General features: G+C 40.3%; 1 protein-coding gene across 2 annotated transcripts in view; it reads left to right on the forward strand.

Annotated features, from left to right (window-relative positions):
• The window catches only part of wls (Wnt ligand secretion mediator), a 31,766-nt gene extending 14,522 nt beyond the window's left edge, over positions 1-17,244 (forward strand). The window contains exons 5-13 of one of the 2 annotated variants that reach the window (XM_049599049.1): positions 149-285; positions 4,641-4,809; positions 6,807-6,926; positions 9,396-9,493; positions 9,684-9,747; positions 11,941-12,084; positions 12,244-12,327; positions 12,499-12,667; positions 15,878-17,244. In XM_049599049.1, the coding sequence (XP_049455006.1) occupies positions 149-285; positions 4,641-4,809; positions 6,807-6,926; positions 9,396-9,493; positions 9,684-9,747; positions 11,941-12,084; positions 12,244-12,327; positions 12,499-12,667; positions 15,878-15,987 (1,095 nt within the window). In that variant the 3' untranslated portion in view covers positions 15,988-17,244. The remainder of the gene's footprint in view (positions 1-148; positions 286-4,640; positions 4,810-6,806; positions 6,927-9,395; positions 9,494-9,683; positions 9,748-11,940; positions 12,085-12,243; positions 12,328-12,498; positions 12,668-15,877) is intronic. The other variant, XM_049599050.1, reaches the window with a different exon arrangement.
• The last annotated feature ends 2,126 nt before the right edge of the window (positions 17,245-19,370 follow it).

A 19,370-nucleotide genomic window follows, 5' to 3' on the forward strand; every position in this document is an offset into this window, starting at 1 on the left:
ATGTGAAGTGCTTTGGTTAATGATGAGCCACACAGTCAGGGGCCCTTTATTCGGCCATTTAGGGATATGGTGTTGGTGTTAGCTCTTATTTGACAATAAAATACCCCACACAACACAAATAGTTGACAGTGATTCTCTCTCCTCCAAGAGCATCCACCAGAATGGAGGCTTCACCAAAGTGTGGTTCGCCATGAAGACATTCCTCACACCCAGCATCCTCATCATCATGATTTGGTACTGGAGACGGATCACCCTCATGAGCAGACCTCCTGTGCTGCTGGAGAAGTAAGGCAACATCCTCAGTGCTGCTCTGTGTTCACCTTTGTATTGTTAGCACCGTATTTATTGCTGTTGAAGAATTATACCTTTTGGCATCATAATTAGGGATGCATTATATATCAAACCAATTGTCATGACCTGGCTCATAGGCCATGATAAAAATGGGAGACACACACAATATCAACTAAAATTTGCACACACTTATTGTTTAACAAAAGATAATTGCAAAAGCATAGGTAAGTTATAAGAAGTGTAAATCTGTGTTTCAGTGCATCGGCAGGTGAATGGGTGAGTGAGTGATGGATGCAGGGTGTTGTATGTGGTGTAGAACAAAAACTGAAACCAGGCCGAAGCCAGCTTAACAAGAACTTGGTGCCGGATGAGGGGAAGAGAGCACACTGATTGAACAGCCAGGCTTAAGTAAGCTGCCACTGGGAGACTGGCCTGGTGCTCCCAGGTGCACTCACTCAGCTTTGCCTACCAGGACCTGCAAGACACAGCAACAGACAGACAGGGGAAAACACACAAGGCAGGCCCTGCTGAAGCAGGAGGCCGTCACATTATGTATTATTAAGATTAAATCATCCATATTTTCTCACTACATCGCAGCCTTCCTTACCCTCAGGTACGCATAAACTACAGGTTACACACTTGTGTTTGAAATTCAAAAATGTGAAATTATCAGCTATTGGTTCCCGGCCTTGAGAAGCAGTTACTTTTCTCAGTAGGTAACGCTGTGACATAAATCCAGCAATCCTCAATCTCTCGTCAGCAGCAAGGCAACTGAGGTTGTGCAAAAAAACCTCATCTCTCCATGCCTTGTACTACCACTCCACAGCTCATTTGGTCATTACTGCGAAACCTCACCTTGGTAAGTTAGCGACTTGCCACAGGTCGGTTTGTTTAAATGCAAGGTAACCTGCTATGATGGTTGCAATGATAATGTCCCTCCTACTCTGATTGTGTTTCTACGGTTTCATTACTCACCACGGAGACTCTGCTTCAGTGCGACTGCGGGTTGATGGCATGTATTAACTATGGATGAAATGTACAAGTAGGGCATGCTCACTCTGTGCAGTGAAGATCACTGAGATCAGAAGGTGTTCATCAGAGGAATATTGTCTTATCAGCAGGTGACACTTGGCATCGTAAATGCATGTTAAATTGTCAATAAGACAGATTTCCTCTAAAAATATCAGGGAAAAGATTCAAAACATTGGATATTTGTGTTCATTCCCTCACCAAACCCTGTGAAAGTTAGAGCAGCAAACACAGGTATTTCTGCCTACAGCAGATGGTTTGAATGCCATGCTGTGGAAAGTTGCAACTCTGCTCACAGCCCAGTGTTTGTCTAACCCCCTGCCGTGCTGAGAAGATGGATCAGTAAGAGGCAGCGTTCTGCGCCGCAGGAAGTGCCTGGCGAAGCGTGAAACACGTTACAAAATCTGCAAGCTAGCACTCAGCCGACACATGCTGCACACACACATTCAGGGCATACACGCCTGCTGCCTGAGACACCTCACGCACACAGACACACACAGCCAGCGCCTCTCGCTCTCCTTCCCTCTGTATTTTCCGGCTCAAGGCTCTTATTCCCAAATGACCAGCAGGCTCTCAGGAAGTGCGACTTGTACCCTATTTGTGGACAGCGGATGATTATTTCATGCTGTAAAAGCTGTACCAGAGTCTCCTGTCATGCTAGTCCACAGAGGTGTCAGGATGGAACACCTCAGACTTTCCTCTAAACTTAGAGGACCAATGTGAGGGGGAACTCTCAATGTGAAAATGGTTTAGGATGGTGTAATTCATGGGCAAACTCAAACATTGCAAACTTCTCTTTAAATGAAAAATGTTCTGTGCTCACGGGGCATTGGTAGCGTAGTGGATAGTGCCGGCGCCCCATGTATAGAGGTGATGCCTCGCTGCAGCGGTCGCGAGTTCGACTCCGGCTTGCAACTCTTTGCTGCATGTCGTCCCCCCACTCTCTCTGTCTCCCCATTTCACACTGTCCTGTATAATAAAGGCAAAAAGCCCAAAAAAAATAATCTTTAAAAAAAAAAAAATGTTCTGTGCTCAGAAGCAGAGATACAACAGACATTGTGACTCGTCACAGCAGGATGTGGTGGGATTAATAACATTAAAGATGGCTCTGCTCACTTAAATGTGTCAGTGAGTTAGCTTGCACAGTAGCAGGGCCCAGGGACTGGCTCACTCAAATGTAACGCAGACATGATCAATGTTATTAGTTACATCTGTGCCCTCTCTGCTTTCACATGTCAAAATGTGAACCATTGGTTAAAAGAAGTATTTCTGGAAAGATGTTTTTGTCATGAAACAAGGCTGTAGAAAAATGTAAATACTTTTTAATTGGTGCTACCTGACTAGAGAAAACTGAGGAAAAGGGCTTTGGCTCAAGAGGTAAAAATCCTACAACTGTGATGTCCCTTTTTTTTCATTTGAGTTCAGGGATTTTTTTTTTCCTGAACACTTGTGGGGGTGTGTCACTTTCAAAATGGCGTCTCTTTGTAATCCATTGCAGTCACCCACCTCTGCTCACTTTTTAACCAAGATTGGGTGACGCCCCCTAACGAGCTTGTAGAAATGTTTTGCTTGACTCTAGTCCACCTTTTAGCACCCTAACGAAGACCTTAGGGTCAAAACCAGTCAGTGTTTTAATGTAGGCAGCCATGTTTTGGAATAAAGGCTTTTTAACTTAGATTTAAATTACTTTGTTCCTGCTCCATACACGAGTGCCTGACGTTAATTTTTTCTTCCCATCGGCACTATTTTTCAGCTATAATTTTAATTATCGGAATAATGCATAACTACAAGAATGCCCCATTAGCCGATAATTTATCAGCCCAATGTATATCGTGCATCCCTACCTAAGTTTAGTGATCATCAAGTCTCTTCTGTAGTGGAATTAACATCATATTATACATGCATACTCTTATTGTGATAGCCCACCAGCAGGTGACATGAAGTACAATGCTTTTCAGTATATGTAGTATTTATTCATTGTGCAAAATATGTTGGCCAGTTATGAGAATTCATTTTAAAGCCAATATCGGCCTATACCAATGACATGCCGAGATTATGTTGCATCCCTTACTTACTGTTCTTGAGAACATTTTAGAGAACAGAATCTCAGTTTACATTCACACAGCACTGCCTCGTTTTACAGTTTAATCTGAGTTGAGTAAGAGGGGCGACGGCTCTCTCGATATGCTTCTATACACTCAGTCTGTGGTGGCAGGCGTACAAAAATGAGAAGGTATAATCTGTAGTGTGAGCCTGCTATGTGTCATCCTGCAAATATGAGCTGGGAGATGAGCAGGGGGGTCTGGGCACCAGTAAGATGAAGTTTACCATAGTTCACTTACAGTCACTACATTGTTATGAGACAAAGCTGGTAGAAAATGGCAAAGTAACCTTTTTATGATCTGCACCACGTTTCATACCAAGCCCTTTGTCTTATTCCACACACACATTCACACACATAGATACCGTCCCAAGCTCTCCTGTGTGTGTTGTTGGTGCTCAGGACACATTCCCTGCATACCAGTCAAATGTGGTTTCACTCTGTTCGCTCCATAGAACATCGCTGACGAGCTGTCTGGAGTGGAATTGCTTAGAACCTGTGTTACATTACTTCCATTACCCAAAGCGTTTGCCAAAACTTTTGTTCCCACATGTTTTCAGGTCACCTTTATCTGCTGTTTTTTAAACTCCATGCAGGGACCTGCTGCAGACACTTTGAAAACGAGCCCTGTTCTTTCTTACTGTGGGCTGACTCTTAATTCATTCCCCTGTATTTCACTCCTAATGTCTGGATTCCAAGGTTGAGGGAGGTTGGCTGTAATAATGAGGCCATTTGGAAAGGTAGTAAATTATGTAGAATTGAAGAGGTCAGTGGGGACACGCTGTGCTTGTAGCTGAATGGATAATCTAATCAATAATGTCCCAAGATGTAATGAGCCTGCTTCAGCAGAGATGTAGCCTTGCTCTAAAACATTGATTGTGTCAGTGTATGAGATGTAGTCAAGATTCAGGTGTAAAGCTCATCAATTAAAGTGACTCTAAATTTCATCTGCCAGCACTGCTCAAGACAGTTATTTTTTTTTTATTGCAAAGAAAAGTTTCCTCTGGGCTTGTAGCTTTAGACTCATTTATCTTTCTTGAGGACTAGGAATTATACTGCTATTGATAATCATTTTAAATGTAAAAAATAATCATCAAGCATCAATGGATGCATCTAAACACATATGAATGTTGCTAGAAACTCATCAAAAATTGTATAATCTCTTATCTGTTAGTAATGTTGGTGAAAATGATAGTTACACCTGTTTTTGCTCCCTCAGGGTAATCCTCGCTCTGGGCATCTCAATGACGTTCATCAACATCCCAGTGGAGTGGTTCTCTATTGGCTTCAACTGGACCTGGATGCTGCTTTTTGGAGACATCCGGCAGGGCATCTTCTACTCAATGCTGCTCTCCTTCTGGATCATCTTCTGCGGGGAGCACCTCATGGTATTGTACACGGCACCATCTAATTTCATGTTTGACATGTCTGATCTTTTTCTTATTAACCTGCAGGCTTGCTCGCTAACTGCAATCTCGCTTACAGCAATTCAGGGTGAAAGGTGTTTTGGTCCCAATCGCAGCTGTTCTTGGAGTAGTTAATGGTGTTGGGGAAAAAAACAAACTCTCAGTTAAAAACAAAATAAGTGCTTGCTTGGAGGAATGTTTCAGCGCTTGGACATCCTTTCTTCTTTCTTTATCCAGATTGATAAAAAAGAAGTGTAGAACACTATCAGTCTGTCCAAGCAGGACACTGAGGGCTTCAGGGTATATTTTTTCCATTTTCAAGCCTTGAATCTTATCCATGAGTTGGGTGTATTGGTATTCAGTACACAAAGTTAGTATCCTGCCCAGAAATCACCACTTCACAACCTTCTTAAATAACACTATGAAACATCAAAGTTAGGATAAAGCTATATGCTTCTGCAGATACACTTAAGGGAGCTCTATGTGATAATCAGAGTGTATTTATGATTCAGATGTTGTCTGCACAAGGCTCTCAACATGGACTTCATGGCTGAGCTGACGGCTAGCAGCTAATGGTGCTAACAATGGCAACAGCAGCAACATTTTTAACTGAGGGGAACTGGAGGGTTGGTGCTATGTTTTCCACCTTCCTGATATCACAGTAACTGCTGTAGGGCTGGGCGATATAATGACTATGTACGATGTATCAATATATTTTCAAGCAAGATACAAATTTAGGCAACACTTTATATGTCAATATAGGGTCAAGTTGAAGCAAAGTTTTTATTTACTTTGATTTCACATATAAACAATACGTTGTGAAGACGACAACACAAAATAGCATTTTATGCCTCGTGTGTGATTTACCCTGGCTTCATATGAGTAGATGTAATCTCTGCTATTTACTAGGCTAATTTATTTTGAAAAAAAAATTTGCTAAAAACATTAGCATGATATATATGTTTGGAAAACGTATTTAGTAAGATAGTTGTTTTGTCAGTGAATCCTGTGAGCTGCAATTGAGCCAAATTTTGTAACGTTACCTTCGTTAAATGTTGCTGTTGTCCCTGGCTTCATATGAGTAGAGGAAAAGTTTGCTATCCGCTAGGCTAATTTATATAATGTAAAATGCCATAGGCTTGTGCTAAAAACATTAGCATGTTGTATTGCTGAGGAAAATGTGTTTGAAATTATTGCTATTAAGCCACGTTTAATGTGTGTTTTAGGTGTATTTTGAATCAACTAAAATTTACAGCCCTTCACAGAAACCCTGCTGCTGACTCGTGTTTTGAAGGTGTAACTGTTGTGCAGCTCCATATTTTCAAACTGAAAAAATATCCCTGTTTTTGCATTTTATTTTGATCAGTCTGTTTTTATAAAAGTGCTTTTGACATCTCAAATGTGGCTTTAACTTGCAGCTGAAAACATGTACTATCCCATTTAGTAGAAAATACCAAGATATATATCGTGTATCGCCAGTCAGCCTGTAAATACCAAGATATGTATTTTTGTCCATATCGCCCAGCCCTAAACTGCCGTATGAGCACAGTGCAGAGTGTCAGCAGTTAGCTAGCCAGCAGGATGCACACACACAAGGACCTGCATGCACAAACATGCACAACAATAAACAGAGAATCTCTGATTACAACACACACAGAGCGAGTGTGACTTCATTCTGCATTACTTCATTATATTTTATTTTTGTAAATAGTTCACTGCCATAACAATGCTCTGAATATTGTATAAAGCTCCGTTAACATTGCAATATGCCTCAATTTGCAAGCTCTGAATCTTAACTTGAAAATACTTTATAATATAATATTAAATCTTCTAAACTGTATTGATTGTTTGTCTATCAAAAGGAATTGCACATTTTTTGGTTTAAATAACAATAAATAATTGTTTCCATTATGAGTTTATGTTAAAACTCATAAATAAATGAACAAGTCAGGTGTTCTCTCACTGTCCTTTTTGTCCAGGAAACACAGTTCTTTGCAGTTTTGGTTGTGGACAGAGGAGAAGTGACGATGTGTGAGAGCTGTGTACCAGCCATCAAAATCTTCCCTGAACCTGGCCTTCATCCCACAAAAAACTCGCAGGTCACTCTCATCCGATGTCTGTTATTTGGCCTGTACTGAGGCAGTTATGGAGATTGTCAAATATTGTTCTCGCTTTAAGGAATACGTCACCCACAAAATGAACATTTGTTTATCAGTCACTCGCTTTAGGTTATATGATGAATTGGAGTTGAAGGGGACCGCGTTTAGCAACAGCAAGACATGCGAGAAAAACAAGGTCTTCTTCACGAATTCAGCCTATCACAGGTAAATTAATAAATATACAAATGATCGTATTGTGGGTGACGTATTCCTTTAACAGAAGGACCCTTAACTGGATGACTTCTTTAAAGAGCTCCATGTCTGCCTCAGACAGGATGACAGTCTCTCAAAGCGCTCCTCAGCTCTCTGACAGCAGTGTATTCTGCACAGTAGGCTGTTTCTGTCTTGCTGGCTGGTGGGCTTATTGCTACTTGCTCACTTAAAAAAGGGATTCCATTTGCTTCCTAGCTTCAAAGCAGCACACCAAGATCTCTGTGGAGAGGTTGCTTCTCCACCTCAAGTCAACTGCCTCGACTTGTTCTTACTCTTCTTACATAATCTATTCCTGAACATATTCTCAAAGTTCCGCTCAGCACACACTTCTTGATCAATGTCTGTATGTCTCTGTGTACACTCTTGTCTGCAGCACCTGACTTTTCATCACCCGTTCTTTGGGAGTAGTGTAGTGTTGGAGTCAGATCTTCATGACATCAGTTTATCAGTGCTTTGTCACAGCAAATCTGAAAATCAGAGTCAGTCCCCTCCTGTCCATTGACAGGCAGTGTCAATCCCTGAATGATAATAGTCTTTTAATCATAACCGTTAGAATTAAGCAATAGCATGATTTCTAATTTTGCATTTCGGACGATAGCTTTAGTGTTTTGAGAGTGAAATACACAGAATAGTACTAAACATGGCAGTAGAGCTATCAGAGATGGTAGAGATATTTTAGTGGTGCAAAGGCAGTGGAAGAAAGGTTTAACTAAGGGAAATACATATACACACACACACACACACACACACACTAATACACTAATACACTACATGAAATCCAAACTACATTTTAGTGGTAATCGGAGTTCAAAGTTTGAGTCAGTGCTCTGGTTTGCTGACCATGTAGGATATTATAAATCTCCCTAATGTCTTGTATTGAGGTCTGGAGTCTGACTTGGATACTTCACGACAATAATATTGGTGTTTTAAAACCATCTGCGTTGCAGGCTGCAGCAGCACATTTTAATATTTAGCTGCATTCATGTTTTGTTTGCCTCCACGAGCCCTCTGGGGCCTTCTACAGAGAACATGTCAACAGCACCATGCTGCCATCACAAGCCATCATGGTGATGATGGTGTCTCATTGTAAAGGTAGGACAGTTGAAGCACAAGGACGATGGTTGCTGTCTCTACTGTCTTAGCTGTCAGAGTTGCCACTGCTGCGCTGCTGGGTCCCTCAATAGTGTCCTTCTTGCACTGACTGAGGATGACTTTCCTGAAGCATGTTAACAGTTCTGCCATTTGTCCAACTTGTCATAGAATGGGCAAGTTATAGAATGCTAGTGCACCATCACCAAAGCGACCAACGTGTCCTGTATTAGAGACATAGCCGCATTGACGCATTGGGATGTGTTAGCGTTTACAATACAGAAATAAAAGCATCCCAGACCACCTCTGCAAGAGGTTTGAGTGATTGGAACAAGTATCTTGGTGGCCAGTTACACTTGTATTATGTGCTGTCCCTCTGTGATTGCATACCCCAAGAAGCATGTTAATACCAGCTATAAACGGGGTTTGTCACATACAGTTCCTTCCATGGGTCTCAGGTATAGAACAAGACACATTGGAGGGATTTTGTAAACCCAGTGCGTCACACAGAAAGGTTGCATTTTCTTGCAATGCCAAAAAACAGTCTCCTGCGTTTTTGTTGAATATTCATTCAACATTTAATTTTGGGGTGATAAAGTGACAAATTTGATTATTTTAAAAAAAATTCTCTGTACCACCACAAACATGTTGTACCACATCCTGTCTGGGATCTCTTCACTCAGTTCCTTTGTAGTTTCCATCAAACAAAAGTTCTTGAATAACATTACAGTATGTTTGTAGAAGCACTTTTATGATGGTGTGTATTTCAGATGTCATGTAGTATATGGAGCATAATTTTTGCCTGTTTCCGTAATTGTCTCGCCCATTACTTTGCAGCTTTGGGGCCTCAAACATGATAATTTTGTATTAAATGTCTTTCTTTTCTCTCGATTTCTTGATGCAGTTGATCATTAATTTTCTTTCTTATTGCTCTCATTTGTTATTGTGACTTTTTGTCAGTTTTTCCTTTTGTGTTTTTTCTATGAATCATTTTAGGTGGGTTATCCTTTAGTACAGCTGGGTCCGTCTCACCATGATTATTTTCTCCCAAATAACCGTGAATGCAGTATATCCAATCCTTATTGTCTGTTTTGTATTTTCTTTCAGGACCAGACGGAGAGGAACCGATTCTCCGTCTACTGGAAGCAGGTCGGACCCATCGTCTTTGGCTCCTTCTGCCTCTTTATCTTTGACATGTGTGAGAGGTGAGACCAATGTTTTTATTTACAACTTACAAGACACTTAATTTATTAAGGTGTTAAATGTCAGTATGCAGCACAAAATAATTTATGTTTTTATAGTTCATCTCCACATACTTCTGTGCTTTTGGTGATGAAATATTGAGACACACTCAGAGGAGGTAACATAGATGTTGTTTTTGTTTTGTGCCACCAGAGGGGTCCAGCTGACAAACCCTTTCTACAGCATCTGGGCGTCTGATGTAGGCACTGAGCTGGCTGTATCCTTTTTTTTAAGCTGTGTTTGACAACAGTGTCAGAAAATGAGCATTCTCCTGCTAACTGCCTGTCTGACAGCTGTGATGCTGATAAAACCCCTCAACAGTATAAATGGCCAAATCCTGTTTTTCAGTTCAGTCTCTAGTTGTTGGAATACAATGTACGTCTGTACCAATACTGTGCCAAGTTATCGTGACTTGATGCCTTGCTTAAGTTTTCGCAGTACATGTAGAAGTTCTTCGAGTTGGCTTTAGCATGAACTGGAAACTGATCTCTAGATGAATAAGATGAGAAATAATTCAGTAATGCCATATGTGAAAGCACTGCCCAGGGTCTCGAGATGATTTGTTTATGTGTGTGTACCTGTTTGTTTGGTTTGCTTGCGGAAGGGAGCAATGCAAGATTCATCAGCACACCTCTTCAGAAACAGCTGCCACACACCCTGCGTTTTTCAGTCTATCCCCCCTTTTTCCTGCTTCTCCTACAGAGTCCTATCTTGGGATGTCAGTGGTTAACAGCCGAGAATATGTTTGACTGGTTATGCATGCAGGGCGATAGTAGGACCCGGCACTATAAAGATATTATATGTTTTTCCCTCATTTTAAAGGCCGCAATACAGTAAATCGATAGAAATCTATCAACTTACCACACCTGAGTGTTTGTCATTACCCACTTAGTGGTTATATATCCTCATTATTGATAATAATTGATCAAAAATCTCATTTTATTAAAAATGAAAAAACAAAAAGTCATCCTCACAACTTAGTCATATCAGAGAGGTTGTGTCCAGAAATATTTTGTTAGTTTTTGTTTCCCACTCCCAGCATTAATTAAGTGCTTTTGATGAGATTAAAAAATATCAAGATATATATCGTGTATCGAGATACAAAAAAACTTGTGATGTAATTTCCAGGACATATCACCCAGTCCTAGTCTGTAGGTTAATTTTCAAAGCTGGATTACTAAACTTCTAAAATGGATACAATTGCACCAGAGCCCTGGCTAGAATAGCACACCGGTTAGTGTTAGCTTCTGGGCAAAAAAGCCTTTGCATTCAGTGATCAGAGATATTTAACGTTAGCAATGTTATGTCATGTACAACATCGTCACCTTCCAAGTTAACTTCCATAGTGTCCAGTATGTAAAATTTTCCTCATCAGTCCTGTTCAACATTTGGGGGTGAGACAGACTTGGGCACGCAGCTCAGCTGAAAAAACTACGCTCAGCTATACAGGACGCAGTTTATTTACAGATAACGTTGTATTAGATATCTTTTTTGTTTGTTTGTTTGTTTGGTTTATGGCATTAATTTCAAGTATTGGTGCCACTTGTATTTCTTTTTCTCCCACTTAAATCTATATTAAAACATTTTTTGTGACATTGACATATCCGTTACAACAGCATAATAAAATAATAACTGAAAAATAATAAGAGCTAGCGAAACAAAAACTGCCTATGTAAATATACATTTTTACAGCCCTATGGATTAGTGTATCTATTAATTTTTATTCCAGTCCAGTGTCGTGTTTTTAGTCTTGTGTGGAGTCCATTTTTTCCATTTTCTTTCTAGTTGTGCTTCTTGTTGTCTCAGTATGTGTCAGTGTCTATGTAAATAAGATTTCTTCCACAGTTGTTAGCTACTGGTCCTGCGTTGGTGGTGTGTCTTTACCCCAGTTCCTAGTGATAGCTTTCATGCTTGTTACTAGCAATATTTTAATCAAATATATATCACTAGCAGTAACATTTTCTTCAGAGATAAAGCACCAAACAACTGTGAGGAACCTCATATCCTAGCATGTGTTTAAGCTCTTTGCATACTATTTCCCAAAGTACAGTTATGACAGTGGTCGACGTCAAAAGACCTGCACTATGTAGATGCTTACTTTCAGTTTTGGTGTAATGAAGCCCACTTGTATTCCATGTAATGGGCTGTTGAAAGCAAAATTGACCAAAACTGACATCCCCAAGCTGCTTAGTGTTCCTGACTCAGCAGTTTGTTGAAGACTGTTGTCAGTGAGCAGTGTACTGTCACATTCTGGAGCATATGAGGATAAACCTGCACACCAGTGCATTAAGTCTGCTTGCTTTCAATAATGAGGACAAATGATTAAAGTAATTATATCCCTCAGATGTGCACCACCGCTCTTTTTAAGGATATTGTTATTTGGTTATTACCTTGACTGGTGTTGCCTCAGATGGCATTCATTATTGTGGCGGGGATCTGTGCCTGTCTCTACTTCCTCTTTCTTTGCTTCATGGTTTTTCAAGTCTTTCGCAACATTAGCGGTAAGAGGATGTCCCTGCCCGCCATGTCCAGGGCCAGACGCCTGCACTATGAGGTGTGTGTTTCATCTGGCAAGCTTGTGTTTGCATATATGTAATAGTTGATTATCACCACCAAAGATGAAACGGTTATGACAGTAAACATGATTTCTCTGCTACACAGTGTGTTTTTTGTTGACAGTTTCACAAACTCATCCCCTTTATCTTCTTTTTAGGGTTTGATTTTCAGGTTCAAGTTCCTCATGTTGGTCACTCTGGCCTGTGCCGCCATGACTGTCATCTTCTTCATCATCAGTCAGGTTAATGCCACTATGTTGAAATGCTGTGCAGTTAGGACTGTTTAGCTGAAAAATGTGTCACATTTTATTTTCACAATGACTATAAAAGCTATTTTGCTGCCGTCCAAACACCTACAACACCCTAAAAACAGTAACACAGAAAGTATGCATCTGTCCTCTGTCTGTATCCAGGTGAATGAGGGACACTGGCATTGGGGAGACTACACAGTGCAGGTTAACAGCGCCTTCTTCACTGGCATCTACGGCATGTGGAACCTGTACGTCTTCGCCATCATGTTCCTCTACGCGCCATCTCACAAACGTTATGGAGACGAGCAGTCGAGTGGTCAGTGCATCACTGGTAACTACATATTTTCTACTAACTATTGGTTGTAAATGGCCTACACTGCTTTATAGTAGTGGAATAAAGTAACCTTAACATTTTCAGCCATTGTAGCAGTTAAGTCTAGAATATGTGCTAGACAAAGAATTAAATAAAATAGATAATCTAATCTAACTAATGATAAAGTTTAAAAGAAATGTTTCTAAGTTATTTTTTCACATCTAATTCGCATTTGCACGAAACTGACTTATAAAATCTCCGTCCAAATGAAAACACTATTGAAGCGCTGTCAAGAGCATTCCAAACCAGCAGGGAGCAATATGGCTGTAACCCTAAAGCCACAGTAAGAAGAAGACGACCATGATGTTCGCCAACCAGAAGCCTGAAAAAAGTAATTATCAGAAGGCTACCTGGAGCAGTGAGAACACAGTGTGTGTGTGCAGGACAAAAGGCCAGAGCACAAAAAAGCTACCTTTTTAAAAATAGCGGTGTACAAGTGGGCAAGGCCTTAAGCTTAGTTCAGACCAAAGATTTGTGACGAGATGAAACTATTTAAGAAGGCTGCAGAGAAAAGTTGTAGTGGTGTGAGCTGGCTCGACTCAAGCCAGCTGATGTTGTCGCCTGCAACGCCGCTGGTCTCAGTCTCATGCCAGTGTCGGGGCGGTGAGTCGCTGCTTCATGCTGTATGTGCTTATGCCCCCTGTTGAAAATTACGCAGCAGACCTCCACGTTAGCGTCCCGATTAGGTCTTACCAGTCATGATATGTGAAGTCAAAACAGAGTCAGCTAGGTCTACATACCTCTTGTGATGTCATTCTCCTTGTGCGGGTACTCCTTTTCCAGTGCCATAATTCTCCTAGCACTGCCTAATATGTCGTTGTATTTGCTTTGTAACGATTCAAGATTCAAGATTAACTTTATTGTCCCACAGAGTGGGAAATTTTTTATCTTGGGCCCTACACTCATACTGCAGCCATAGAAATATAACATACAACATAATACATAGACAAATCATTATACCCAATGTAACAATAGGAAACAAAAAGATAAGTAAATGACGTCAAAGACTAAAAACACCTCTATAAAAATGCAAATCAGCAAATCGTCATATTACAATGCCAGATTTGTTTTATCTGGCATTGTTTAAAAGCTTTACAGACAGAGGTATGAATTAATTTTTTTTAATCTGTTCAGTATGCAACGAGGCACTCTAAATCTCCTACCAGAGGGCAGCAGCTTGTACTCAGTATGCAGGATGTGAGAGGAGTCATTGATAATCTTATTGGCTTGACTTAGAGCTTTAGAGTAGCCTGTTTAAAAGTAGACTGCATGGAAATATGCTCTTTGACGCCTATTATTTTCCAGGCAGTGTGGATCAATCGAAACTGTTGTTTCTTAACCTCCCAATCTGTTTCCCACCGCCTTAACTTGCGTTACTTTCAGTAGTTCCACCTCGTTTTGAAACCGCGTTTTAAAATGAAAACGTTTTAGTGTGGATGTTGTCTAATATTTGATGGTTAGATATGTCTGATAGCACTCAGATAAATTCAGTTCAGATTCACCCTGTTGTTTCTTTTTCATTTAAAGTTTTGGGGTGACATTTGAAAAGACTTTCAGATGCAACAGACTCAGTAGTTCTGTGAATGTAAAAGTAATTTTATGATTATTAGGGTTAGTTTGAAATAAACCTGAATCATCTTCTTGTTGTTTTAAAGTTATTTCAGTAGTGTCCTAGTAGCTCACTTCATTCTGATAGGGAAGAAGTGTCTGTCCTCTGCTGTAAAGCTGCCTATTCATCCAAAGTTTGTTTTTGAAGGAAGGGAGGAGGGGTTGGTGATTCAGACGGACCCAGATTCCCAGGGGAAAGAAGGGTCTCTTTGGCCCGAGAGGGTGATTCTAATGGACACCAGGCTTCCTTCCAGACAGAAAGGAAGGCAATAGTAAAGAGGGGTGGGGGTGGGTTGGAGAGCAGGGAAGTAATGAAAACCATCCATCCATCTCCTGACGTCAGTGACGTGAGGAGAGAAAAAGAGTTTGAATCTCTGGAAGCGTTCCCTGAAGTACGTCAGCCTCTCTCCAAGTTTCAGTCTGTGTTGATTTACTTAATCAGTTCTGAGTTTCACTTTTGTTTCAAAGAAGCTGAAAGTATTTATGTTGATAAAACTTTACTGCAATACACTACAAGACTTGAAAAAACTTTTAAAAGATGCAAATCTGATGCCCTCTCACGTCTGTGTGTTTGTAGTCACGCACTATGAGATATTCGCTATTTACAAGACTACAACTAGACTACATTTTGGATTCTGCCTCCTCAGCTCACTTCCAGCCTCCGTAGGTTAGCTGCACTATTTTATGAGAGGCAAACTGTTTCAGAAATTAAGATTTCTCACTAAAATAAGTGCTGGTTGGTGGATCGGATACACGCCGAATTAGACACCGACTCTTGTTTACTCCTCTTCTCCACCAGTTTCTCCTCTTTTGCCACAGTCCAAGAGAACCGACACTTCCTAACGTTCTCACCTCTTCAGAGTCCCCTCCATGTTTACTGTCTAACTGGTTTGGTGCTTCTTGTTGGCCCTGGAGAAAGTGCAGCTATTGGTTGTTTACAAAGGTTAACGTCACTGAACTTGACTATTGGCATGAACCAAGACTAAAAACTTTTTTTTTTGTAGATTGTTTTTATTGGGTTTTGCAGTTTCTACAGAACATAACACAGGAACAGTTTCAGTATCATAGATCATAATTGTCATACAATGATACAGACATGCAAGTACAAAACTATAAACGTGTAAGGACAGGCTAGAAGTTATCAGAATGACTTTTGCCCTCAAGAGAATATCTGATCTCTGAGCTTAATGACACCAATACTGTAGGTGTTTGACCCAGTGTCTAAATGGTGGCGTGTCAGGGGAGTTCCAGTTAAGCAGAATAACCCTTCTTGTGTTAAGTGTAGCGAGGGCTACTGCCCCACGCTGGGATCCAGACAGTGGTGAGGGTTGGACTGAGTTTTATGACCTCCTTACAGTGCACACCAACTTAAGTCAAACTTATTTTATTCCAATACTGAGAAATATGTCTGTTGATGGTGTAAAGCCAGCATGAACCAACTTGTTACACAACAGATTATCGCCCCCAGTAATACAAGAGAATATGCTCTAAAATGTTTTGTATTCCCGTCATGTTGTTGAGACTTTAGCTCATAAGGATGTGTCATGTCTGTGTGTGCAGGAGACACCGGGGCAAACAGCGGAGAGGACATCCAGCTGACCACTACCATCACCCACGTCGATGGCCCCACTGAGCTCTACAAGATGACAGGCAAAGAGGCCCAGGAGTAGACGTCGCACTGTCACTAAGGCTCCCCTCGACTACCTACTGTTCCAACCATCCCCTCCCTCGTATATGTAATCAAACAGGCTTTTCTCTTTACATCCATAAACAGTATGAACAGTCCACCTTGCAAGTAACCTACAGCCACGTCCCCACCAAACACTGTTGGTATAATACTGTTAGAACTGGTACGTAACCCGTACAGACATGTACTGTTTAGTTTCCACTGCAGATAGTTGTCTCAAATGTAGGTGGGGTTGTCGTTACTCACAGCTACATCTGGCTCTCAATGCAGAGGATCATCTGCACCTTAATCGTCATGGGAACAGGGTCGCACACTGACAGTTTAAGAACAAAAAGAACAGGCTGGAGTGTTCTTTGGTATCTGATCAGTGTGTTTGGTACCTCAGCAGAAGGGTAACGAAAAAACGGTACATAATGGATCTGTTTTATTGGTACCAGCTACAAATTTTGACATTGGAGGCGCAAAATGAATCACTCTAATGTGTAAGGAATTGAAGTGAACCAGACTGCTTGGTGGAAACGAGGCTTATCAGTCCCACAGTTCCTGTCCTCTGTCAGCACCAGACCCTCAGCTGTGTGACTCGTTACGTGCCACCCTGTTTCCCCATTGTATCTCTAAAGGCTGAATATTATCAACACTCCTATCAGTCCTTTTCATTTCACTGTGGAATTTTTTCCAACATTTCAAACTTAATATAACTTATGTTGTGTATGTAAATGTTGCACAACGCTTTTGACGCCAAAAAGAAAGAGATTGAAGTGTAAAGAAAACTATTTCTTGGTGGTCAGAGGTTGTATTCGGCAGCCGTGTGGTTAAACTGAATCATTTGTAAAGACCGGAGCTCTAGGTGAAGATGGACAGAAGGATACACGGTTTAATTTTCTGCTTAATTACCTGTCATATTCTCAGTCACGGCCTCAGAGCCCGTCACAATCACCCATTCTTCCATAGAGAGTAGATCATGTTTTGTACTGCCGTCAGTCTTTAAAGTGGTGGAGATCTTTTTTTTATATCATTGGGGGAAATGTACAGACCACATAGCCACTTTGGGAAATGCATACTGTATGTTCATTATGTTACTATGTAGATATCTATTTTTTATAAAGTGCTTATTTTCATCTTCACAAAATATATGCATCAAGCTCTATCAATGTTTTTGAAGTTGACTGTAGCCGATTATACATGGTGCTTAGTTTGTTTTTGCTTTTTATGCTAATTTAAATAAAAAACTTTTACTTAATACCCCTTGTGTAACTGTCATGGTGTCATAGTGTTTGATCTGAGTGAGTTTTATATACAAATCTTTAGTTTTAGTTTCATTTGCCTGTAATTTAAAGAGATTAAACCAGGGGAGAGGAATATCATGTAAATATCTCTCTAAGGAATTCAGTGTGTCTTTACAGTGACAGTGACTTACAGCCCCTCATACCAAACTGGGTATACTAATAAAAAAATTGGGACTTCTGTGAGTGTTTTTGGTCAAATTCACAGTTAAAACACCTTGGCTGGAAGGCTTTGTGAAATAAAGGCTTGAATATGAACAGCGTGGGGAGAGTGCGCCTCTGCATGGCTCAGAGCAGAACACCCATCCTGCTCATCAGTAAAGTTCGTCACAAAGAGCCAGAGTGAGACAGGAAGTTGTGTTCTTTTCTTTTAAGATTTAAATACATTCTGAGTTAGATTTAATTTGGGAGATAAACTAGCACAGGTGTATATTTCAGGGGGAGGGGGAAGCAGGGAACATGTCCTGCCCAATATTTAGACCATGTGCAATTGTCCTCCAATAAAAACATGAAAGTAGCAGAGGACATTTACTTCGATAAAATTAAAGACATGTACATCATAACTTTAGGCACAGAGGGCACACATTGGTGCTAAAAAGTCACCAGAATGCAGAAAATGTACTGTTTGATGCTCAAAATATACTGCCAGCTTGCTTTATCTGTAACAGTACATCCTTATTTATGTCAAGGGACTGTTCTTTACATATCAGAGGACGTTCTTTGCACATCTAAGGACAGTTGGAAATTTAATAGTCCAACAGTAATTTCTGTTTGTACAATTTCTGGCTTTGATTAATGGTGTAATTTAGGCATTTTTTAAAAAAGAAAACATGCCAATTTTAAACCACCCACAGGTTTGAAAGGCGTGTTTTCATTAAAAATTGTCAGTAAAATAAATACAAAATACAACCATTTAATTTCAGAATCCAAGTCAGAAATACTTTATTGATCCCCGAGGGGAAATTGTGATTCATTACAGTCATTCCAATGTAAAGAATGAAGAATTATAAGAAGTAAGTAAGTAAAATACAACTGAAAATGTACATTAAAATAAAAAAATATAATGTGCATTATGCTACAGTGTTAAACACTAGTACTTAAGATATTAAAATATTAAAGGGCAAAGGGTGGAAATTAGCCAATGGCTACAATGCTACATATTTACATGCAAGTGTCTATTAACATGTACTGTCCCTGTTATTTTAAAAAATAAATAAAATATATATCGTCACTGTGCTGAGGCTGTAAGTGTGAAATTAAACAATATATACATCAAAAGAAGAAACAAAAATAGAATAAAAGTAAACATAAATATGTACAGTTATGTGCATGATAAAGTCTTGGAATAATATATATATATGTTATATAATTGGATTACAATTTTATATGGCCATTTTATATGACAAATTTATATGCCCCCCCGAGCCAAAAATAATAAACACAAGTCCCTCTTCAGTACTTTGCACCACCTCTTCGTCCCTCATATGTAACGAACAGTCCCTAACTATATTATGTGCTGTTAATCTACAAAGAAACTAGTAAGCTAACTACAGCTTTCTTATAGGCTAAATGTAACGGAGTAAAAGTAGAGTAGCATAAAATAGAAATACTCAAGTTAACGTTAGCTCAAAATTACTTTCAGTTTTCTAAACACCAACTGAAGTTTTATTTTGAAAGTCTAAAGCGGAAGCAGTATATTACCGGCAGGTAGCTTGAACATCCGGCAGTGTTTCGGGTTGTTCCGCCTCCCGACTACATTCGGCTGTTCTCGTCGCGGAGCGTCCGAGTGGCGGAGGAAAAGGAAAGGAGCGGGGGGAGACTGGTCGTACTGGGAAGGAGAAAAAAAGTAAACGAAATTAAACATTAACACCAACCGTCAGCGGGAAGTGAGAACGGAGCGACTCGGCTGCTTTGAAGTCGGCGGTGAGGTCCATGTCGAGCTGGTCGTCCTCAGTGTGTGGTGTAAACACATTAGTGTAGTTGTGACATTGCGCCGTGAGCGACACAGCAGAGGGAAAGGTCTCCTCCCAGTCTGTTGACGGATACAGTTTGGCTTCAGTGGAAGGAGACACACGGCTAGACC

The sequence above is a fragment of the Epinephelus fuscoguttatus genome, linkage group LG15 (genome assembly GCF_011397635.1).
Source record: "Epinephelus fuscoguttatus linkage group LG15, E.fuscoguttatus.final_Chr_v1".
In the NCBI taxonomy this organism is placed as follows: Eukaryota; Metazoa; Chordata; class Actinopteri; order Perciformes; family Serranidae; genus Epinephelus; species Epinephelus fuscoguttatus.